The following is a 25,484-nucleotide window of genomic DNA, read 5'->3' as shown; positions in this document are numbered from 1 at the left end:
CCACGAATAAAGGATCCTGTGGGTTCAGTAGAGGTAAAGAGAAGCTGTTGAAAGCCCTGCTCCAACTGACGAGATGCTCTTGGCCTACTTGCACTGGTTTTAGGCCCAGGGCTGTCCTTCATGAGCAAAACACAACGCTCTGGAGGAACTCAGTGGGTCAGGCAGCGTCTGGTGAAAGTATGGACAGACGCCCTTCATGAGATTGATCTAACCATGTTGAACCAACATATCTTCCTGAGGGTGGTGGGCATCGGATATATGGAATAGGCAGCCAGAGAAGTTAGTTGAGATAAGTTCAGTAACAACATTTAAAAGGCACTTAGACAGGACAGGTTTAGAGATATGTGGACCAAATGCTGACAGCATTTGGCAGCACGCCGAGAGTGTCGCAGCAAGCAGGCCCGGCTCACTGCCGCTGCCTGGGTCAACGAGCGAGGACCAAGGACTCGAGCGGCACGGTGGCGCAGCGGTAGAATTGCTGCCTTACAGCGAATGCAGCGCCGGAGACCCGGGTTCAATCCCGACTACGGGTGCTGTACTGTACAGAGTTTGTACGTTCTCCCCGTGGCCTGCGTGGGTTTTCTCCGAGATCTTCGGTCTCCTCCCACACTCCAAAGATGTGCAGGTTTGTAGGTTAATTGGCTTGGTTATAAATGTTTAAAAATGAATTGTCCTTGGTGTATGTAGGATAGTGTTAATGTGCGGGGGTGGTGGCCAAAGGGCCTGTCTCCGCGCTGTATCTCTAAAACTAAAACTAATATCAGACCCGCTTGGCCCAAACCGAAGGTGGAGGACCCAACCGGTGGACCCGTCTCACCCACCGTCGACTCTGAACTTGGTCCCGAGCCATCGGTATTGACGGGACCCTCAGAGCGAGCTGGGACCCAAGAGCGAGATGCCGGTCGAGAGCCAGGTGGACCTTTGAGAACAATGGGGGGACCCACATGGGAGCAGTTGAGAACGAAGGGGGGGCTCAGCGGGGGGAGGGAGGGGGCCACTGAGAACAAAAGGGGACCGGGCGTGGGTGGGTGGGGTGGGGGTGGGGTTGGGAATGGGTTACTATCTAGATGCAGGCAGTAGAAAGGAATGTTTGGTGACCCTTTGTAACCATGTCGGCGCCAGAATCATGGCGACACATGTATACTGCCTTTAGTTTAGCAATACAGCGCAGAAACAGGCCCTTTCGGCCCACTGGGTCCGTGCCGATCAGCGATCCCCGCACATTAACTCTAGCCTATACCCACTGGGGACAATTTCTTTTTACATTTACCAAGCCATTCACCTACAAATCACTACATCTTCGGAGTGTGGGAGGAAACCGAAGATCTCGGAGAAAACCCACGCAGATCGCGGGGAGAACGTACAAACTCTGTGCAGACAGCACCCATAGTCGGGATCGAACCCCATCTCTGGCGCTGCATTGGGTGTAAGGCAGCAACTCTACCGCCGCGCCACCGTGCCGCTCTGCCTTGGGGAGGTTCATTGTACGATTTCACTGGGCTGGAGGCAAAACAAAGCATTTCCCTGTACCTAGGTACATGTGACAATAAAGTGTAGGAAGGAACTGCAGAGGCTAGGGAGGTTCTGGTGCAACATTATAAAACAGTGCCATTCCAGCTGTTATCAGGCAACAGAATGGTCCTCCCATCAGCTAGAATGCAGTCCTGTCCTCCCATCTACCTCATTGGAGACCTTTGAACTTTTTAATCTGAAGATTTACACGAAAAGCTGGAGTAACTCAGCGGGACAGGCGGCAAATCTGGAGAGAAGGAATGGGTGACGTTTCGGGTTGAGACCCTTCTTCAGACTAAAGTGTCATTGAATAAAGTATCATTGAATCATTGAAATGGGACTAGTGTCGGTGGGGCATCCATCAGTAAAGTATATGAGGTATAATAAGGTAAATAAAGTATCCACGTACATTTGAAACAAGCAGATTAGATGTTGACGGGACCATGTGATTTTCATACTGTTGTCTTAATTGAGAATTACCGTCACTCATAGTTTCAAAACTACTGTGGAGAACACCAGGGTTGTTGGATTTAGGCCATGTCACCTTCACCTCTCTGAGCAACCTTGCATTTCCCACACAAATTCATTCGTGTCATTATTTTTGACACCACACACTTCTTTACAGCTAAGATAAACACAAAAAGCTGGAGTAACTCAGCAGGACAGGCAGCATCTCTGGAGGGAAGGAATGGGTGATGTTTCGGGACGAGACCCTTCGAGGTGATCTCTTCTTTGCACCTATTTCTTTACTGCGGAGCTCTGCGGCACATTGAAAGCTGCTGTCAAACTAATTAGAAATGATGGATGGTCCTGTGGTTCCAATTTGGTGACACTTTCCATTTGTGGCGATTTATTTTTTGTACTTTGCTATTCTTTTGCAGAGTCAAATCTGTGTCGCCTGATTTTGTTCACATTCTGCTTCCACCAAATACAAACAAACTTGGAAAATAGGAACTGAATTACTTTGTGTGTTGCTGGCAAGCCATTTTTTTACTTCCTCAAACCACACGGATGAAAGCTTGCTTTTGTTCCTTTCCATTTCAGCGATTGCAAAATCAGAAAGCTGATGAGATCCCAGACATTTAGCCTCCAACTTTTGCTGAGAGATCAAACGAAAAAAACTCGTCCGACTAAAAAACTCAACAGTATTCATCTTGAGTGCCCTTGGGAAGAAGGTACATGAGTGTGAAAACTTTGTGTCATCTAGATTCAGGAATAGCTTATTCCCAATGCTACAAACACCAACTAAACTACGAACTGTAAACTGTCTTGCTTGGACTGAGTTTGGGCTTTGGTTTTGCATGAATATTTTGCGAATGGATTAAACTTTTTGTTGTATTGTGTTACTTATGAGTATTGTGTTTTCAGGCCTGTTCACCTTCACAAATTCACAAGTTATTGGAGTAGAATTAGGCCATTCGGCCCATCGAGTCCACTCCACCATTCAATCATGGCTGATCTCTGCCTCCTAATCCATTTTCCTGCCTTCTCCCCTATTATGCTGCTGCAATTAATAATGTCATTGTTATATGAAAATTAAACACTCTTGACTCTTGACTAATACTGCCTGTTAGTGAGATATTTAGCCCAGCAAAGCTTGTGGAAGAGCAGAGCAGCTAAACAATGTAAAATTATCAATATGATCAAGACTGACAATTTACAATTTACAAAGCCAATTAATCTACAAACCTGTGCCTCTTTGGAGTGTGGAAGGAAACTGGAGCACCCAGGGAAAACCCACACAGGTCACGGGGAGAACGTACAAACTCCATAATTGGAATGGGGGACGACGGTTTCAAGGATGGATTAGACAGGGAATGTTTTCTTTGGAAAAGAGAAGGCCACGGGGAAGTCTGATAAAAGGATATGAAGCAATGAGGGGTCTGGACAGAGTGGATAGTGGGAGGTTGCTCCTTTTGATGGAGAAGTTGAAGACTCGAGATCATTTGTGTAGGAAGGAACTACAGATGCTGGTTTATACCGAAGATAGACACAAAATGCTGGAGTGACTCAATGGGGCAGGCAGCATCTCTGGAGAAAAGGAATAGGTAATGTTTCAGGTCGGAACCCTTCTTCAGACGAGAGATCATAGTTATAAATCAGAGGGGGAAATAATTAAAAGTGACACGAAGAAAGACTTTTTATGCTACGTGTGGTTGTAACCTGGAATGAACTGTCTGCAGATGAGGTGGAGGCGGTTTTCCTTGTGGTCTTCAAAAGGGACTTAGACTAATTACGACAGTGAGAAAATATTTGCAACGCCTCAGAGACGGGAGCTGGCAAAAGGAGAGGAAATAGTGAATTGCTGTGTAGCCAGCCAGCAAGGGTAGGATGTGCTGAATGGCATTTTGTGCTGTAACCACACTGTGAGTCTATGATCCGATGTGATCACAATGCACATGTTCCCAAGATCATAAGTGATAGGAGCAGAATTAGACCATTCGGTCCATGAAGTCCACTCTGCCATTCAATCATGGGTGATCTATCTTTCCCTCCTAACCCCATTCTCCTGCTTTCTCCCCATAACCCCTGACACCCGTACTAATCAAGAATATATCTCTGCCTTAAAGATATCCACCGATTTGGCCTCCACAGCCTTCTGTGGCATTGTGCTTCTTTCAGTAGAACACTACCACCATGTACTACATTTGCCAAGCACATAATTTTCCAAGGTGATTTAGTGCTTAGACACTTGGATAAGAATGTAAGTCCAATCCACGGGGCGGCACGGCGGAGCAGCGGTAGAGTTACTGCCTTACAGCGCCAGAGAGCCAGATTCGATCCTGACCATGGCTGCTGTTTGTACGTTCACCCTGAGACCGCAAGGGTTTTCTCCTGATGCTGCTGTTTCCTTCCACACTCCATAGACGTACAGGTTTGTAGGTTAATGGCTTTGGTCCTTAGTGTGTAGGAAAGTATTAATGTACAGGGTGATCGCTGGTCAGCCGAAGGGCCTGTTTTTGCGCTGTATCTCGATACTAAACTCTAAACTAAACTCTAAACTAAACTAAGAATCCCACCCGCATCACTGTTGTGACGCCCATATGGATTTCAGGGAATGCAGTTTTCCCCTAAGCTCTACAATACTGGGAGGGTGTGGAGGCATGCCCCTGGAAATGTGAAGGACTAGGAGCAAATAACGCAACGGAATTGGAGGCACAATGATATAAATAGAAATAAAGTGCTGGGAGTAACTCAGCGAGTCAGGCAGCATCTCTAGAGAACGTGTTTAGGCGATGTTTTGGGTCAGGACCTTTCTTCAGACTGAAACCTTGTCTGATCCATATTCTCCAGAGATGTTACCTGACCCGCCGAGTTACTCCAGCACTTTAGGGCTTATGTTATAGGTCACGATCAATCTCGGGTGCTGTGAGGTTGCAGCTCTGCCTGCTGCGCCATCGCACCACGATATATTCAGTTTAGTTTAGTTTAGTTGAGTTTAGTTCAGTTTAGTTTAGTACAGCAGGGAAACAGGACCTTTGGCCCACCAAGTCCATGCCGACCAACTCTTCCCGAACTCTCGATCTATCCTACACACTGGGGACAATTTACAGAAGCCAATTAACCTACAAACCTGCATGTCTTTGCATATGCATAATGTAACTTATTTGCAAATGTCCGTGACAAGCTGTCTGAAGGGAGAAAACCTAGTTAAAGAGATCTCCACTGCCTCTACATGGTCCATATCTCTCTATTCCCTGCACTTCCATGGGCTTATCTAAAAGCCTCTTAAACCCCACTACCGTGTCTGCCTCCACCACCACCACCACCACCACCTGGCAGTGTGTTCCACCATTCTCTGTGTAAAAAACTTGTCCCCTGTATCTCCATTAAACTTTCCTCCTCTCACCTTAGAGCTCTGCCCTCTAGTGTTGGATATCTCCACCTTGGGGAAACAAGCCAAATGAATTTCAAAAACCGAAATTAAAACATCTATGCTTATGAAATTCACACAGTATCGACCAGAAAATAAGAATCTCGAAAGAAAATATAACTAGTTTGCCAGAACATTAATACATTACCGGATTAAAGTTGGGACAGCTTGTGATGAGCATTTGCAATGAAGTTACATTCGACATTGAGGCCAGTTCATTGGCTATATTTAAGAGGGAGTTAGATGTGGCCCTTGTGGCTAAAGGGATCAGGGGGTATGGAGAGAAGGCAGGTACAGGATACTGAGTTGGATGATCAGCCATGATCATATTGAATGGCGGTGCAGGCTCGAAGGGCCGAATGGCCTACTCCTGCACCTATTTTCTATGCTTCTATGACACTGCCGTACAAATTGGCATTTCCTCCTCATTTCATTTTCCCCTTCTGAGCCCTTCTCCCCCATCACTCCCAAACTGTACACAGCTTCTCAGAGCTGCAGTGCTTTGAAGATGTTGGAAAAATAGATCCCTTTACCAACGCCAACTCAAGAAAACCATAATGTTACTCTTGGCGGGGAAGGAGAAGGAGAGCTTGATGCGGTCTCTCATCCGGTGTTTATTTGATCATCGCTGACGCCGACTTTGGCTTCAAAATTAAGAAAGCATTGTTTTCACCAGCGCTCAGAGAAGGTTCGCACAAAGAAATAATGAATTGGAAATTCTGCAGCTTTTGCAAAACTGTACGTGTCCCTGTTCCTGGCTGACCTCTTCCTGAGATATGTCTTGCTTCCTGTCCTACCGAGTGCATTCCCGTGCCAACTCCCTGTGAACTGTCATTTAGTAAAGGCCGTACAAAGGGAAGAATAGCACGTACGGGGACGGTGGAAGTTCCTCGTATGATGCAAAACATACTTGGCTAATAAAGCATTATTGTGATTGATTGTGATTGTGAACCATACATTCGCAGAGTGAAAGCACAAAAGGACCCCTGCATTTGGAGTAAGGGCGGCAATTAATTAAAAAAACTAATCCAAGAGAGGGGCTAAATTCAACAAATCATGAAAACAGGCGTGTGGATTGCATTCTGCAAGGGCTGCATGTTGATGCAGCAGTAGAGTTGCTGCCTTACAGCACCAGGCAGAGACCTGGGTTCGATCCCGACTACGGGTGCTGTCCGTACAGAGTTTGTACGTTCTCCCCGTGACCGCGTGGGTTTTCCCCGGGTGCTGCGGTTTCCTCCCACACTCCAAAGACGTACAGGTTTGTAGGGTAATCGGCTTCGGTACAAATTGTAAAATTGGCCCCAGTGTGTAGGGCACTGCTAGTGTGTGGGGTGAGTACAGGACAGCGCGGACTCGGTGGGCCAAAGGGCCTGTTTCCGCGCTGTATCTCTAAAGTCTAAAGTCTGGAATTAAGTTTGGAGTCAAGTGGAGAGTATTGAATTGTCATATGCACCAACAATGGAACCTTGACATTCTTATTTGTAGCAGCATAACACAACACATGCAGACGATAGATAAAAAACACAAATTCAATAAATTAATAACCCCAGAAATTGGGAAAAAAACCCCAAACACCTTTGTGCTACCAAAGCAGACCATAGTTAGGAAAGACAATGACCTATTCACAAAATGTTGGAGTAACTCAGCAGGTCAGGAAGCATCTCGGGAGAGAAGGAATGGGTGACGTTTCGGGTCGAGACCCTTCTTCAGACTGAAACAGGCGTGTGGATTGCAGTCTGAAGAAGGGTCTCGACCCGAAACGTCACCTATTCCTTTTCTCCAGAGATGCTGCCTGACCCGCTGAGTTACTCCAGCTTTTTGTGACTATCCCTGGAGAACATCGATGGGTGACGTTTCAGGTCTGGACCCTTGTTTCGGGCTCTTCGAAAAGCCTTCTTCGCTGCCGTGTCTCCTTGTCATGCCAATTTCTAAAAAGACCAAAGGGAAAATGTTGGGTGATCTAATGAACCAAAGTAGTTTGGTGCAGCAAAATACTGCAGACTCACAGATTCTCTCCCGCTGTAGCTGAGTAACCTTCTGAGGGACAAAACAAATATGTCCAAACGGCCCTACGTAATAAAGGCTAGGAGAATGATATTTGGACAATCCCTGCCCAGTTTCACAAAGATTGATTGATACAATCAAACTGCTCATCCCTCTCGTTTTCCCCCTCCCTGGCTTTCAGTCTGACGAAGGGTCTTGACCCGAAACGACATCCGCTCCTTTTCTCCAGGGATGCTGCCACACCTGCTGAGTTACTCCAGCTTTCTGCGTCTATCAATGGTTGATACAAACACTGGGTCTAAAAATTATTTACAAACCATCATGAAATATCCAGAGAATATATTGTAGCCAGGAGATTAAAAGATCTCCTATTAATTCTTTGAGCCCTTACTTGGCTCTGACTACCAGTCGATACTTCCTGCTTCCGTAAATAGAAAGATTTGAAAGAGAACTAAATCTGAGCCAGCGCTCTATGTAGGGCCACATGCTGTAGGAGAGAGAACCCAGAGTAAACACCACGTGACCACTGGGAGAATGTGTTGATTCATCACAAGCATGACTGGAGGTCAGGATTGAGTTTTGGTCACCAGATCTGTGAAGCAGCAACCCATTCGGCTGTGCCAATATCCCACCCTTTACGCCATGGCGTGTGCCTTTAAAGATCGACACCCTGGTTAGGGCAGCAGGGTGACACAGAGGTTGGGTTGCTGCCTTACAGCGCCAGAGACCCAGGTTCCATCCTGACTACAGGTGTGCTGCCTGTACGGAGTTTGTATTGTGCTCATAGAAACATAGAAAATAGATGCAGGAGGAGGCCATTCGGCCCTTCGAACCAGCACTGCCCATTCATTGTGATCATGTCTAATCATCCACAATCAGTAACCCGTGCCTGCCTTCTCCCTATATCCCTTGATTCCACTAGCCCCTAGAGCTCTATCTAATTCACTTTTAAATTCATCCAGTGAATTGGCCTCCACTGCCTTCTGTGGCAGAGAATTCCACAAATTCACAACTCTCTGGGTGAAATAGTTTTTTCTCATTTCAGTTTTAAATGGCCTCCCCTTTATTCTTAGACTGTGGCCCCTGGTTCTGGACTCCCCCAACATTGGGAACATTTTTCCTGCATCTAGCTTGCCCAGTCCTTTTATAATTTTACATGTTTCTAAAAGATCCCCTCTCATCCTTCTAAATTCCAGTGAATTCAAGCCCAGTCTTTCCAGTCTTTCCTCATATGACAGTCCCGCCATCCCGGGGATTAACCTTGGGAACCTACACTGCACTCCCTTAATAGCAAGAATGTCCTTCCTCAAATTAGGAGACCAAAACTGCACACAGTACTCCAGATGTGGTCTCACTAGGGCCCTGTACCACTGCAGAAGGACCTCCTCACTCCTATACTCAAATCTTGTTATGAAGGCCAACATTCCATTAGCTTTCTTCACTGCCTGCTGTACCTGCACGCTTACTTTCAGTGACTGGTGTACAAGAACACCCAGGTCTCATTGCACTTCCCTTTTTCCTAATCTGACACCATTGAGATAATAATCTGCCTCCTTGTTCTTGCCACCAAAGTGGATAATCTCACATTCATCCATATTATACTGCATCTGCCCGCTCACTCAACCTGTCCAAGTCACCCTGCAACCTCCTAGCATCCTCTTAGCAGTTCACACTGCCATCCAGCTTTGTGTCATCTGCAAATTTGCTAGTATTACTTTTAATTCCATCATCTAAACATTAATATATATTGTAAATAGCTGCTGCCCCAGCACCGAGCCTTGCAGCACTCCACTCGCCACTGCCTGCCATTCTGACAGGGACTCGTTTATTCTTATTCTTTGTTTCCTTTCTGCCAACCAATTCTTTATCCGTCGATACCTTACCCCCAATACCATGTGCTCTAATTTTGCCCACTAATATCCTGTATGGGACCTTATCAAAGTCTGAAAGTCCATATACATCCACTGGCTCTCCTTCATCCATTTTATTTGTCACATCCTCAAAAAAATCCAGAAGTTTAGTCAAGCAGGATTTCCCCTTCATAAATCCATGCTGACTTGGACTAATCCTTTTACTGCTATCCAAATGCATTGTTATTATTTCTTTAATAATTGACTCCAGCATCTTCCCCACCACCGATATCAGGCTAACTGGTCTATAATTCCCCGTTTTCTCTCTCGCACTTTTCTTGAAAAGTGGGATAACATTAGCTACCCTCCAATCCACAGGAACTGATTCTGAATTTATAGAACATTGGAAAATGATCACCAATGCGCCCACCATTTCTAGAGCCACCTCCTTGAGTACCCTGGGATACAGACCATCAGGCCCTGGGGATTTATCAGCCTTCAGTACCATTAGTCGATCCAATACTATTTCTCGCCTAATGCAAAAAAATTCAGTTCCTTTGTCTCCCTAGATCCTGTCTGGTTCTGTCTTCACTGAGGAAGACACAAAGAAAGTACCTGTTCAACTCTTCTACCATTTCCTTGTTCCCCATAATAGTTTCACCTGCTTCTGCCTTCAAGGGACCCGGTGTCCTGCGTGGGTTTTCTCCAGGTGCTCCAGGTTTGTATAAAATCATGAGAGGAATAGATCGGGCAGATGCACAGAGTCTATTGTCCAGTGTAGGGGAATCGAGGACTAAAGGACATAATTTTAAGATGATGGGGCAAAAGATTTAATAGGAATCTGAGGGCTAGCTTTTTTATACAAGGGGTGGTGGGTGTATGGAACAAGCTGCCCGAGGCGGTGGTTGAGGCAGGGACTATCCCAACATTTAAGAAACAGTTAGACAGCTACATGGATAGGACAGGTTTGGAGGGATATGGACCAAATGTGGTCTGGTGGGTCTAGTGTAGCTGGGGCATGTTGGCCGGTGTGGGCAAATTGGGCCGAAGGGCCTGTTTCCACACTGTATCACTCTATGACTCCGGCTTCCTCCCACACTCCAAAGACATGGAGGTTTGTAAATTAATTAGCCTTGGTAAAGAAAAATTATAAATTGTCCCTCGTGTGTATAATAGTCCTGGTGTACAGGGTGATCACTGGTCGGCATGGACTCGGTGAGCCAAAAGGCCCGGTCCGTGCAGAAACTCTAAAGTTTTGGACAGATCATGATATCAATTATCATTCGTTGGTAATGGTCTTCGTCTTGACTCCAGGTCTTGTGCATGAATGTTGCAGGCAGATATAGGTGCTTTAGTCAGGATCCCCTTTGAAATAAATACAATTGCAAGCATTAATGAACAGGAGAAGACACAAAGTGCTGGAGTAACTCAGCGAGTCAGGCAGCTGTGAACATGGAGAGGTGACATTTCAGCTTGGGAACCTTCTACAATCTGAAGAAGGGTCTCAAAATGGAATGTCACCTATCTATGTTTTCCAGGGATGCTGCCTGGCCCATTGAGTTACTCCAGCATTTTGTGTCTTTTTGTTTGTAAACCAGCGTTTGCAGTTCTTTGCTTCTACAGTGAACAGGAGAATGTTTGTTAGTGTTACATACATGGGCAGGAAGCATTTGACTAACTTATTGATAAGAGAATGCTGATGAAATTAGAGGAAGCATTATAGATAATGCAAATGGAAGCATAAAATTGCAAGGAGATAATAATGGATTAAATCATTGTCATTGTAATTGTAATTGTAATTATAATTAATTTTAAAAGTTTCCCCCACCCCCCACATAATACAAAACTAAAGATACACTAAAACACACAAAAGAAGAAAAGGACGATACAGACTGTTGGCGAGGCTGCCATCGTATGGCGCCACCCGGTGGTAATGCTCTAGAAGTGTGCTTCAATCTAGGTCATTGATCTAAAAAGTAGAGACTATACCCACAAATATGTGAAAAACTAGAAATGGAAGATGATCAATAAGTCTTATGAGTTCACATAGGTAGATCATTAAAATGTTAAATTCAGAAAATGAACACAAATGATCATGAGGTCCTGAAATAAAACTCAATAATGCTGGAAACAATGAACTATGAGGAAACATCTCTAGAAAGAGAAACAGAATTAACATATCATGTCCGAGTTCCTTGGTCAGACCTTTATGGAGGTCTGGCCTGTAATATCCAGATGATTAAAATACAAAACAGTGGAATGTATGCTATAAATCATACCGAGCCTTGGTTCGGTCACATCAGGACTACTAAATGAACCACATTTTATGAAGGTTATATTAGTTTTGGAAGAAGTGAAGCTAAGTGAAGAAGATTACACAAAGTGGTGAACATTGCCCAGTCCATGTGTAGGAAAGAACTGCAGATGCTGGTTTAAATTGAAGGTAGACACAAAATGCTGGAGTAACTCAGCGGGACAGGCAGCATCAGTCTAAGGGTCTCGACCCGAAACGTCACCCATTCCCTCTCTCCAGAGATGCTGCCTGAGTTACTCCAGCAGTTTGTGGAGTCCATCACAGGTCTCCACCTCCCCACCATTGATGGGAGCTATAAGTTAGTCAAATGCTTCCTGTCCATGTACGAAACACTAACAAACATTCTCCTGTTCACTGTAGAAGCAAGGAACTGCAGACGCTGGTTTACAAACAAAAAGACACAAAGTGCTGGAGTAACTCAACGGGTCAGGCAGCAACCCTGGAAAACATGGATAGGTGACGTTTCAAAAAGGCAGCCAACATCATCAAGAACCCACACCACGCTCTCATCTCACTCCTGCCATTGGAAAGAAGATAGAGGATTCTGAAAACTGTAACGTCCAGTTTCAGGAGCAACTTCTTCACTACAACCATCAGGCAATTGAACACTACAAACTCCATCTAAACTAAACTGACAACTGCTTTGGCTGCATGAGGGACTTTGGGCGTTGTTTTGTTTTTTGCTCTATATTGAGTTTTTAATTTATTGAGCTTCTTATTTTTATGTTTGTTTATTATATTACTTATTGAGTACTGTGTTTACAATCCTGTTGAGCAGCTGCAAGTAAGAATTTGAAGAAGGGTCTCGACCCGAAACGTCACCCATTCCTTCTCTCCTGAGATGCTGCCTGACCTGCTGAGTTACTCCAGCATTTTGTGAATAAGAATTTCATTATTCCTTTTCAGTGCATATGACAATAAACATCACCTATTCCTTTTCTCCAGAGATGCTGCCCGACCCAAATTTTACTCCAGCGTTTTGTGTTTTTCTTCGGTGTAAACTAGCATCTGTAGCTCCTTCCTACACAACAAAACACTCTCTTGAGTCTCTCTCTCTCCCTCTCTCTTGAGGTTTACCTGCCTAACACATGGACTTCATGGGTTAAACAATGAGGAGAAATTGCATAAAATGTGTCATTAAAAGCAACTGATAGAATGGATAGAGAAAAACTATTTCAGTAGTCAGAGAGTTCAGGACCTGGAAATGCAGTCAAAAAAATCGAAGTCAGCCCATTTTTAAGTGAAGTTACGATAAAGTTCGACATCCAATGGATTGTATGAGAATGCTTTCCCATAAAAAGTCACTAGCAATTTTAAATCGAAAATTACTAAAGCTTTATTAACAAAATGTATTAGATGAAGGGGGGGGGGCTCGTTGAAACTTACCGAATAATGAAAGGCCTGGATAGAGTAGATGTGGAGAGGATGTTTCCACTAGTGGGAGAGTCTAGGACCAGAGGCCATAGCTTCAGAATAAAAGGACGTTCCTTTAGGAAGCAGATGAGGAGAAATTTCTTTAGTCGGAAGGTGGTAAATCTGTGCAATTCGTTGCCACAGAAGGCTGTGGCCAAGTCAATGGATATTTTTAAGGCAGAGATAGATAGATTCTTGATTACTCAGGGTGTCAAGGGTTATGGGGAGAAGGCAGGGGAATGGGGTTGAGAGGGAAAGATAGATCAGCCATGATTGAATGGCGGAGTAGACTTGATGGGCCGAATGGCCTAATTCTACTCCTACAACTTATGCACTTATGAAAAGATATTAGATGACAAGGGACAAAGGCAGATTTATGGAACTATACATCAGAAGCCTGTTACGATCTCAACTTATGGCTGAACAAGATGGAGGTAGTGAATGGTCATTTCAACATTCTGTGGTCCTAGATTCCCTTAAATTAATAACATCAAATTTTCATCATCTTTTTCCTACAAACACTACCAAATCAAACAAAATTCATTCGGCACAAATAGGCTTTTAAAATTTGAGTTTACCAGTTGCTTTAATTATGCCTTTTATCCAACTAATAAAGTTGGCCACCAGATGGCATCAGATCCCAACTTTAAGTCGACAAGCACACAGTGATACAGCATGGAAACAGGCCCTTCAGCCCAACTTTTCCACACCGGCCAACATCTCCCATCTGCACTCGTCCCATCTGCCTGCATTGGTCTATATCTCTCGAAAGCTCTCCAATCCGTGTACCTGTCTAAATGTTTCTTAAACGCTGCTGCCTTACAGTGCCAAAGACCTGGGTTGGATCCAGCATAGAGTGCTGTACATGTCCCATCTACAATAGTCCCACCTGCCTGAGTTTGTCCCATATCCAACCTATCCTATCCATGTACCTATCTAAATGTTTCGATAGTACTTGCCTTATCTACCTCCTCCGGCAGCTTGTTCCATATACCCACCTTTGCCTGTAAAGGTTACCCCTCAGGTTCCTATTAAATCTTTCCCCCCTCAACTTAAACCTATGTCCTCTGGTTCTCGACTCCCCTTCTCTGGGCAAGAGACTGTGTGTTTACCTGATCTATACCTCTCATGAGTTTTAGTCATAGAGTCATACAATACAGAAACAGGGCCTGCAGCCCAACCTGTCCATGCCGACCAAGATGCTCCATCTACGCTAGTCCCATCTGCCTGTGTTTGGCCCACATCCCTCTAAAACTGTCCTATCCACTGCCCACCTGCCCACTTCAAGACTGGTCTGAACAAATATAATATTTGTTAGTAGTCACGTGAAACTGCAGAAGCTGGATTTTTGATTAAAGCAAAGTGCTGGAGGAACTCGAAGGTAGACACAAAATGCTGGAGTAACTCAGCGGGTCAGGCAGCATCTCGGGAGAGAAGGAATGGGTGACGTTTCGGGTCAAGACCCTTTTTCAGGCTGGAGGAACTCAGCAGGTCAGGAAGCACCTGAGGAGGGAATGGGCAGAAGATGTTTTGAATTAGGGCCTTGCTTCAGACTGATGAAGGGTCAAGTTATCTCAGAAGGTCAAGCAGCATCTGGGAAGGGAATGGGCAAATTATGCTGCTTGACCCTCTAAGTTAACCAGCACTTTATATTTCAATTAATATTTGTTAGGTTTTGCAAGGCACATGGAAGATATGCATCGTTGATTTTAGGACCATATGTTATAAAGTGTATGGCAAAGATCAAATTCTCTGAGAGCAACTTCAAAGTTTATGGATAGAAAGTTGGTTGACAGACAGAAAGCAAAGAGTGGGGATAAATGGGTCCTTTTCAGAATGGCAGGCAGTAACTAGTGGGGTACCGCAAGGTTCGGTGTTGGGACCGCAGCTATTTACAACATACATCAATGACTTGGATGAAGGGATTAAAAGTACCATTAGCAAATTTGCCGATGATACAAAGCTAGGTGGCAGTGTGAACTGTGAGGAAGATGCTATGAGGTTGCAGGGTGACTTGGACAGGTTGTGTGAGTGGGCGGGTGCATGGCAGATGCAGTTTAATGTGGATAAGTGTGAGGTTATCCACTTTGGTGGTAAGAATAGGAAGGCAGATTATTATTTGAATGGTGTCAAGTTAGGAAAAGGGGACGTACAACGTGATCTGGGTGTCTTAGTGCATCAGTTACTGAAAGGAAGCTTGCAGGTACAGCAGGCAGTGAAGAAAGCCAAAGGAATGTTGGCCTTCATAACAAGAGGAGTTGAGTATAGGAGCAAAGAGGTCCTTCTGCAGTTGTACAGGGCCCTAGTGAGACCGCACCTGGAGTACTGTGTGCAGTTTTGGTCTCCAAATTTGAGGAAGGATATTCTTGCTATTGAGGGCGTGCAGCGTAGGTTTACTAGGTTAATTCCCGGAATGGCGGGACTGTCATATGTTGAAAGACTGGAGCGACTGGGTTTGTATACACTGGAATTTAGAAGGATGAGAGGGGATCTTATCGAAACGTATAAGATTATTAAGGGGTTGGACATGTTAGAGACAGGAAACATGTTCCTAATGTTGGGGGAGTCCAGAACCAGGGGCACAGTTTAAGAATAAGGGGTAGGCCATTTAGAACAGAGATGAGGAAAAACTTTTTCAGTCAAAGAGTTGTGAATCTGTGGAATTCTCTGCCTCAGAAGGCAGTGGAGGCCAATTCTCTGAATGCATTCAAGAGAGAGCTGGATAGAGCTCTTAAGGATAGCAGAGTCAGGGGGTATGGGGAGAAGGCAGGAACGGGGTACTGATTGAGAATGATCAGCCATGATCACATTGAATGGCGGTGCTGGCTCGAAGGGCCGAATGGCCTACTCCTGCACCTATTGTCTATTGTCTATTGTCTATTGTTTATCAATCATCGTGCAGATATTGCCAAAAAGGTTTTTTTTCAAAAATTAGGGAAAGATTGGAATGGGTCAATACATTAACAAGGTTGAAAAATTTTAAAAATGCAAGAGCCAGATTGTGAAACAAAATGTGTGAATAGTTCACCATGAGAGTTTGTTAAAATGTCTTTCTTTAAATTTACACATAGGGAAATGTTAACATAAGTTCAGAAGTTCTAGGAACAGAATTAGAGCATTCAGCCCATCAAGTCTACTTTGTCCATTCAATCATGGCTGATCTTTTATTCCCTCTCAACCCCATTCTCCTGCCTTCTCTCCATAACCCATGGCACCCTTATTAATCAAGAATCTGTCGATCTCCGCCTTAAAAGTACCCAATGAGGCTTCCACAGCCATCTCTGTCTCTGAATTCCACGAATTCACTATCATCTGACTGAAGAAATTTCTCCTCGTCTCCTTTCTAAAGGTACGTCCTTTTATTCTGAGGCTATGACCTCTGGTCCTAGACTCTCCCACTAGTGGAAACATCTTCTCAACATCCACTCTATCCAGGCCTTTTACTATTTGTTATGTTTCAATGAGCCCCCCCCCCCCCCCCTCATTCTTCCAAACTCTTAACGAGTGCAGGCGAGCAACAAAGAACTTCATTTCAAAAGGCTGAAAAAGGGAAGATGTCCCAATGGAGGTTGACATTACAAAATATCAATACAGGTTCTTCATTTCAGTGCAGTAAATAAAGCTGAAAAGGGCAGAACATGTGGGATGGTTAAGGAAGAATAAAGGGGTAGTCAGGGGGAGTGAACATCACAATATTACAGATGCAACAAAATTGAAGGTTGCTAAAGAGGGTGGAGATGTACACAGAATGGCTATTTTGTTTAGCTTAGTTTAGAGATACAGTGCGGAAACAGGCCCTTCGGCCCACCTAGTCCGCGCCGACCAGCGATCCCCGCATACGAACGCTACCCTACACACACTAGGGACAATTTACAATGATACCAAGCCATTTAACCTACAAACCTGTAGGTCTTTGGAGTGTGGGAGGAAACCGGAGCACCTACCATGTCCATGCACAAGTCATGTGCATATCCACACAAGAAAAACCCAACTAACTTTATAAGATGCAAATATTTGCCAGGAATCTTTATGAGAAAATCACCACTCTTTTTGAAATTTAAATTGTGAGATCACTAAAGAGCCACTTATTCACAAAATGCTGGAGTAACTCAGCAGGTCAGGCAGCATCTCGGGAGAGAAGGAATGGGTGACGTTTCGGGTCGAGACCCTTCTTGAATAAAGGTTCTTCATTTCAGTGCAGTAAATAAAGCTGAAAAGGGCAGAACATGTGAGATGGTTAAGGGAGAATAAGGGTCTTGAAGGGTCTCGACCCGAAACGTCGCCCATCATCTCTCCTGAGATGCTGCCTGACCTGCTGAGTTACTCCAGCATTTATTCACAAAATGCTGGAGTAACTCAGCAGGTCAGGCAACATCTCGGGAGAGAAGGAATGGGTGACGTTTTGGGTTGAGACCCTTCTTCAGACTGAGCTTATACTGAGATACTCCAGCATTTTGTGAATAAATACCATCGATTTGTACCAGCATCTGCAGTTATTTTTCTTATACAAAAGAGCCACTGGTCATTAGGGGGGGAAAAAAAATCATAAAAGCAACACTCATAAGCACCAATCATAAGCAACTTAAGTTTAGCTCAGGATGCCAGCACAGTTTCTAGTGTCTCCCCTGAATTGCTCTTGGCTGCTCTTGGCTTCCCTGGCCGTTTGGGGGCGGCGGTGGGACGGTAGCGCCTCTAGCCCGGCGTTCACACGGGAGGGCGAGGGAGGAGATCCTTCTGTGTGTGTCTGTGTGTGTGTGTGTGCGTGCGTGCAGCGGGCAGGTCCAGGAGTGAGAGGTGGGTGGGTGGGTGAGTGGGTGAGTAGCACCATGCCCGAGTGATGGGCTGTGGGACGAGTAAAGTGCTGCCAGAGCCACCGAGGAGCTGCTACGTGGATTTTGTGAAGTCGGTGGTGAGCTGCAAGACCAAGCTGTGTGATGGGGGCTCGCAGAAAGCGGAGTCTATGCGACCTGCCGGTGGTGGGCAAAGCGACGCCGGCTGCCCCGATGGAGCAAGGAGGACCAAGGTGGCCAAATACCGAGCCAAGTTTGACCCCAAAGTCACTGCAAGGTAACCGACGCGGCGGCCAAAAGACTCTCAGATTGTGGGGGGTGGTGGGGGGGGGGGGGGGGGTGGGTGTTGGGAACCAACCTTTTAACCAAACCTTGGAGACACCAGCAAACTGCAGATGCTGCAATCCCCAGCAAAACGCCAAGAGCACCAGTATCAAAGATCTCTGAAAGTCTGAAGTCTGCAAGATTTAATAGGAACCCGAGGGGAATTTTTTTTTCTTCCACAAATAAGGTGGTGGGTGTATGGAAGATAGACACAAAAAGCTGGAGTAACTCAGGGTGTCAGGCAGCATCTCTGGAGAGAAGGAATGGGTGAAATTTCGGACTGAGTGAATGGGTTCACTCAGGTGAAGTTCACCCTGAATTGGTGAAGTTTCTGGTCGAGACCCTTCTTCAGACTGTATGCATTCAGGGTGGCAGGGTGAACGAGCTGCCAGAGGAGGTAGTTGAGGCAGGCAGGTATATACAATAATCACATTCAAAACGACACAGAGGACTGGAGTAACTCATGGGTCGGGCAGCATCTCTGGAGAGAAGGAATTGGTGAAGTTTCTGGTTGAGACCCTTCTTCAGACTGTATGCATTCAGGGTGGCAGGGTGAACGAGCTGCCAGAGGAGATAGTTGAGGCAGGTATATACAATAATCACATTCACAACGACGCAGAGTGCTGGGGTAACTCAGTGGGTCAGGCAGCATCTCTGGAGAGAAGGAATAGGTGAAGTTTCGGGTCGAGACCCTTCTTCAGACTGTATGCATCCAGGGTGTATGGAACGAGCTGCCAGAGGAGGTATTTGAGGCAGGTATATACAATAATCACATTCACAACGTCACAGAGTGCTGGAGTAACTCAGTGGGTCAGGCAGCATCTCTGGAGAACATGGACAGGCAACATTTTGGGTTGGGGCTTTAGAATTCCAGCGTGGAAATAGGCCCTTCATCCCACCGAGTTCGTGGCGGCCCAGTACATTAGCACTATCCTACACAATCTTACCAAAGCCGATTAACCTAAAAAAAAAACAACCCTGTATATCTTTGGGATGTTGGTCGGAATCTGGAGCTCCCGGGAGAAAACCCACGCGGTCACGGGGAGAACGTACAAACTCCGTACAGACAGCACCTGTAGTCAGGATCGAACCCGGGCCTCTGGTGCTGTAAGGCAGCAACTCTACCTCTGCGCCACTGTTCTTCAGACTGATTGTAGGAATGAGGGAGAAAGGAGGCTAGAAGTGAGAGGGGCCCTCGACCTGAAACATCGCCTGCCCATTCCCTGCACAGATGCTAACTGACCTGATGAGTTCCTCCAGCACTTAGTGCTTTGCCCAAGATTCCGGCAACTGCAGTTCCTTGTGTCTCCGAGTACCCTGTACATTTTCTTTACTCTAAAGAGCATCAACAGTTGCTGTTTCTGATTAACCAGGATTTCCTTTCAGCAATTGTTCCATGCTTTATTCAGTGTGGGGCAACCAGAAGTCACCCCTCTCTCAATTATTTGCAACATTGCAAAGGTTCATCGAAACCCAAACAACAAAAGATATGCAGGAGCCACTGGAAATACAGCACAAAAGCAGAAAATGCACGAAATACTCAGAGGGGCTGGTTGAATCTGTGGAGAAGAAAACTGTGTAATAACCTCAAGTAAAACTCAGAGTGCTGGAAGAACTCAGCGGGTCAGGCAGCATCGACGGAGAGACAGTCTGATCCTTCTTCAAACTGAAATGTCCTGACCCCCTAACGTTGTCTGTGGGATGATCCTGGATGATGCCTAACCCGCTGAGTTAACTTGGTGCTTTGCCGCAGAGCGGTAGAGTTGGTGCCTTACAGCGCCAGAGAGCAGGGTTCGATCCTGACCATGGGTACTTGTCTGTACGGAGTTTGTACGTTCGCCCCGTGATTTTTCTTCGGGTGCTCCAGTTTCCTCCCACACTCCGAAGACGTACAGGTTTGTAGGCTAATTGGCTTGGTATAATTGTAAACTGTGCCTAGTGTGTAGGGAGGGTAGTGTAAATGTGCGGGGATCACTGGTCGGCATGGACTCGATGGGCCGGTTTCCGAGGTTTATCTCTAAACTAAACTAAACTACAGTTCCTTGTGACTCCAGAGCTGTGACCTGGCTGAGCTGATTCTGATGGGAGGCTAGAGAAGGTTAGAACCTCTTGTCATCTTTTCCACGGTTGTAGCTGAGCTAGTCCAGCAGTTTGCTGTTTCTATTTGTTTAAACGGTTAATCATTGTGCTCAAAGTTTGGTGGAGGTTGACTTAATCAGCTCACCTTGTTCCCTGCCATGTACTCCTGCCTTTACAACGGTCAATAAAGGTGCAAAACATGTTCTGTGACCGGTCAGAATGAACTCCCATGAACATGGTGCGTGGCGAGGACGTGACATTGGAAGCCAATCTTCACGCACTACAACATTACCCAGAACAAGCTAGATGCGAGAAAAAAGTGGCGAGAAAAAAAGATGCGAGAAAAAATCACTGACGCTGTGATTCACTGCTTGCATTCACTGGAATTTAGAAGGATAACGGGATCTTATAGAAACATATAAAATTCTTAAGAGATTGGACAGACTAGTTGCAGGATAAATGTTCCCCATGTTGGGGGAGTCCAGAACCAGGGGTCACAGTTTAAGAATAAGGGGTGGGCCATTTAGGACTGAGATGAGGAAAACCTTTTTCACCCAGAGAGTTGTGAATCTGTCAAATTCTCTGCCACAGAAGGCAGTGGAGGCCAATTCACTGGATGTTTTCAAGAGAGAGTTAGATTTAGCTCCTAGGGCTAATGGAATCAAGGGATATGGGGAGAAAGCAGGAACGGGGTACTGATTTTGGATGATCAGCCATGATTCGATCAGCTGGTTCATGATCAGCTGGATCATGATCAGCTGGTTCGAAGGACCAAATGGCCTACTCCTGCAAATCTTTTCTATGTTTCTATGTAAGGAGGCACAAAGTGCCGGAGTAGCTCAGCAGGTCAGGCAGCATCTCGGGAGAACACGGATAGGTGACGTTACAGATTGGGGAAAGTTCTGACCCTAAACATCAGCGATTCATGTAGAAGCAAGAAACTGCTAATGCTGGTTTACACAAAAGGACACAAGGTTGATCTCAATGTCAAGCTTATATCTTCACATTTAATTTTTAAACATTTGTTATCTAACTTAGAACAGTAGAATACAATCTACAGTGCATTATTCTGAACCGACAGGTATTTGATTTGGAAAGCACATAGTAATTATACACAAAAAGCTATGAATGATTAAAAGCTCTTATTGAGCAGAAGGTAACAATCAAAGTGTTGTTTTTTCTATGCACAACTCGGTTAAAGTGTAGACACAATGAATTGCAGATGCTGATTTACCATCTACACCAAGCCAATTAACCTACATACCTGTATGTCTTTGGTGTGGGAGGAAACCGAAGATCTCGGAGAAGCCCCACGCGGTCACGGGGAGAACGTACAAACTCCGTACAGACAGCACCCGTAGTCAGGATCAAACCTGAGTCTGAGTACTGGGGTAACTAAGCGTCTTTGGAGACCATGAACAGGCAACGTTTCAGTCTGAAGAAAGGTCCTGACCCAAAACATCACCTATCCACATTCTCCAAAGATGCTGCCTGACCCACTGAGTTACTCCAGTACTTTGTGTCTTTTTCCGCAAGAGTCCTGTATCTAGGCAATAAGGGACATTTATGATGTTTTATGATTTCTTTAGTCAGAGTGTGGTGAATCTGTGGAATTCATTGCCACAGAAGGCTGTGGAGGTCGTCAGTGGATGTTTTTAAGGCAGATAGATAGATTCTTGATTAGAACAGGTGTCAGAGGTTATAGGGAGAAGGCAGGAGAATGAGGTTAGGAGGGAGAGATAAATCAGCCATGATTGAATGGCGGAGTAGACTTGATGGACAGAATGTCCTAATTCTAGAGTTGCTGACTTACAGCGCCAGAGACCCGGGTTTGATCCCGACTACGGGCGCTGTCTGTACGGAGTTTGTACGTTCTCCCCGTGACCGCGTGGGTTTTCTCCGAGATCTTCGGTTTCCTCCCACACTCCAAAGACGTGCAGGTATGTACGTTGTGGGGGGATTGCTGGTCGGCACGGCCTCAGTGGGCCGATGGGCCTGTTTCCGTGCTGTATCTCTAAACTAAACTAAGCAGAACATTGCCTTCATTTTCCACAATTTGAAGGAGCAAGAGACATGGTCAACTGATCTTACTGATTCTGGTAAGTTCATTTAAAATGTTTATGGAAAGGATCAATAATGATGTGTTATATTTTTGAACAAATGTTCTGATGCCTAAACCGTTTCTTTTGACAATTTAGACACAAAATGCTGAAGTAACAGTCTGAAGAAGGGTTTTGACCCGAAACGTCACCCGTTCCTTCTATCCAGAGATGCTGCCTGCCCGCTGAGTTACTCCTGCATTTTGTGTCTATCTTCGGTGTAAACCAGCATCTGCAATTCTTTCCTACACTCTTTTGACAATTTACTTAATGCCCCAGAAACTCCATGAAGGAGGACATTTCCTTGAACCTCTCAGACTCAGTTATCTACAATTTTAACTCAACGCATTTTTATTGTTCATGACTTTGCCAGTGGGATTTTATTCATTTGATTACAATCCCACGTTACTTTAAAAACTTCAGAAAAGATTCATTTTCACCTTCATCAGTCTAGTTAATTTAGTTTAGAGATGCAGCGCAGAGACAGGCCGGTGATCCCTGTACACAAGCAGTATCCTACACACTCTCGGGACAATATTTCCAATTTCACCGAATCCAATTAACCTACAAATACCTGTACATCTTTGGAGCAAGGAAGGCTATTGGAGCAACGGAGAAAACCCACGCTCCGGGTCACAGGGAGATCGTACAAACTCTGCACAAACTGTACCCATAGTCAGGATCGAACCTGGGTCTCTGGCGCCGTAAGGCAGCAACTCCACTGTGCCGCCCCTAAATAGTTGCCCCTGTCAAATAAAAGTAGTTCCAAGTGACAATTGGTCATGCTATACTTAAAGCTTCACCAGGGTGAAAAGTGAAATAACCTGGTGTTATGGGGAGAAAGCAGGAGGATGGGGTTAGGAGGGAGAGATGGATCAGCCATGATTGAATGGCGGAGTAGACTTGATGGGCCGAATGGCCTAATTCTACTTCTATTCCTTATGAAGTGCAATGTTAGCATTTATTTTGAGGTGACTCGAATGGTCGATAGGATGGTGAAGTAGGTTTTCGGCACATTGGCCTTCATCAGTAAGAGTATAGAATGTGCAGGAAGGAACTGCAGATGCTGGTATACACTGAAGTGATTATACTGTAGAAGTTGGAAGATCATGTTGCTGTTATATAAGACTTTTGAGAGACCACATTGAGAGTTTCATGTTCAGTTTTGTCCACTATGTTATAGGGAAGAGATAAATTAATTTCCCTCCTGGGATAAATAAAGTTCTATCATATTTTATCGTATCGTCAAGCTGGAGAGGGTGCAGGGAAGATTCACAAGGATGTTGCCTGGACTCTAGGGCCTGCGCTATATGGAGAGGTTGAGCAGACTCTATTCCTTGAAGCACAGGTGGATGAGGGGTGATCTTATAGAGCTGTACAAAATTATGAGAGGTATAGATCGGGTATTCGCACATTGTCTCTTGCCCAGAGTTGGGGAATCGAGAGGCAGAGGACATGGGTATAAGGTATGGGGGGAAAATTTAATAGGAATCTGAATCCCTCTAAGCCTGTCCTATCCAGTTACCTGTCCAAATGTTTCTTAATTGTTGCAATTGTACCTGGCCCAACTACCTCCTCTGGCAGCTCGTTCCATACATCCACCACCTTTGTGTGTGAAAAGGTTACTCCTCTGGTTCCTATTAAATCTTTCCCCCCTCACCTAAAACCTCTGTCCTCTGGTCCTCGATTCCCCAACTCTGGGCAAGAGACTCTGTGCATCTACCCGATCTATTCTTCTCCAGATTTTATACACTAAGGTCATAAGGTCATAAGTATTGGGAGCATAACCCCTGACACCCGTACTAATCATGAAACTATCTATCTCTGCCTTAAAAATATCCATGGACTTGGCCTCCACAGTCTTCTGTGGCAATGAATTCCACAGATTCACCACTCTCTGACTAAGGAAATTCCTCCTCATCTCCTTCCGAATGCATTCAAGAGAGAGCTAGATAGAGCTCTTAAGGATAGCGGAGTCAGGGGGTATGGGGAGAAGGCAGGAACGTGGTACTGATTGAGAATGATCAGCCACGATCACATTGAATAGTGGTGCCGGCTCGAAGGGCCGATTGGCCTCCTCCTGCACCTATTGTCTATTGTCTATAAAGGAAGGTCCCTTAATTCTATGGCGATGACCTCTGGTCCTAGTCTCCCCCACTAGTGGAACCATCCTCTCCACATCCACTCTATCCAGGCCTCTCACCAGTCGGTAAGCTATAACATCGCTCTTCTTTGCCTTCCAAATTTGACCAATCTTGTTGTTCACTTTAATCAGGTATGAAATCAAGGCCCTTATCGGGAGAGGGAGCTTCAGCAGGGTGGTCAGGGTTGAACACCGAGCCACCAAGCAGCCCTTTGCCATCAAGATGATTGAAACCAAGGCTAAAGAAGGAAAGGAGGTTTGCGAGTCGGAGCTCAACGTGCTTCGAAGGGTGAGCCACCATAACATTATCCAGCTGATCGAGGTCTTTGAGACGCAGGATCGCATTTACATGGTGATGGAACTGGCCACCGGGGGAGAGCTTTTTGATCGCGTCATCGCCAAAGGGTCATTTACGGAAAGAGACGCCACCCGGGTGCTGCAGATGGTTTTGGACGGGATCAGATACTTGCACACTCTGGGGATTACACATCGAGACTTGAAGCCAGAAAATCTGCTTTACTATCACCCAGGATCGGACTCCAAGATCCTCATCACTGACTTTGGGCTCGCCAATTCTGGGAACAAAGGTGGAGACTGGTCGATGAGGACCACTTGCGGCACGCCGGAGTACATTGCACCCGAGATCCTGCTGAGGAAACCGTACACCAACGCGGTCGATATGTGGGCTTTAGGTGTGATCTCTTACATCCTGCTGAGTGGAACTATGCCATTTGAAGATGAAAACAGGACAAGGCTTTACAGGATGATCCTCAAGTGCAAATACAGTTATGTAGGTGAGGTAGGTGAAACTTGTGGAATTGTTTCTATAAAGCTTCGAAGTTTACAAACTTTTAGGTAACTGCCCAGGGACTTCTGTTTGAGATATATATATATATATATTATAAACATATATAAACTCCAAAGACGTACAGGTATGTAGGTTAATTGGCCGGGTAAATGTAAAAATTGTCCCTAGTGGGTGTAGGATAGTGTTAATGTACGGGGATCACTGGGCGGCACGGACTTGGAGGGCCGAAAAGGCCTGTTTCCGGCTGTATATATATGATATGATATGATAAAAG

General features: G+C 45.3%; 1 protein-coding gene across 1 annotated transcript in view; it reads left to right on the top strand.

Moving 5' to 3' along the window:
- Positions 1–17,788: 17,788 nt before the first annotated feature.
- The window catches only part of LOC144592597 (serine/threonine-protein kinase H1-like), a 39,204-nt gene continuing 31,508 nt past the window's right edge, over positions 17,789–25,484 (top strand). The window contains exons 1-2 of the mRNA XM_078397251.1: positions 17,789–18,034; positions 24,535–25,201. Coding sequence (XP_078253377.1) covers positions 17,805–18,034; positions 24,535–25,201 — 897 coding nt within the window. The 5' untranslated portion in view covers positions 17,789–17,804. The remainder of the gene's footprint in view (positions 18,035–24,534; positions 25,202–25,484) is intronic.

Source organism: Rhinoraja longicauda, chromosome 4 (genome assembly GCF_053455715.1).
Source record: "Rhinoraja longicauda isolate Sanriku21f chromosome 4, sRhiLon1.1, whole genome shotgun sequence".
NCBI classification, from domain to species: Eukaryota; Metazoa; Chordata; class Chondrichthyes; order Rajiformes; family Arhynchobatidae; genus Rhinoraja; species Rhinoraja longicauda.
This window is presented reverse-complemented; position numbering and strand designations above follow the sequence as displayed.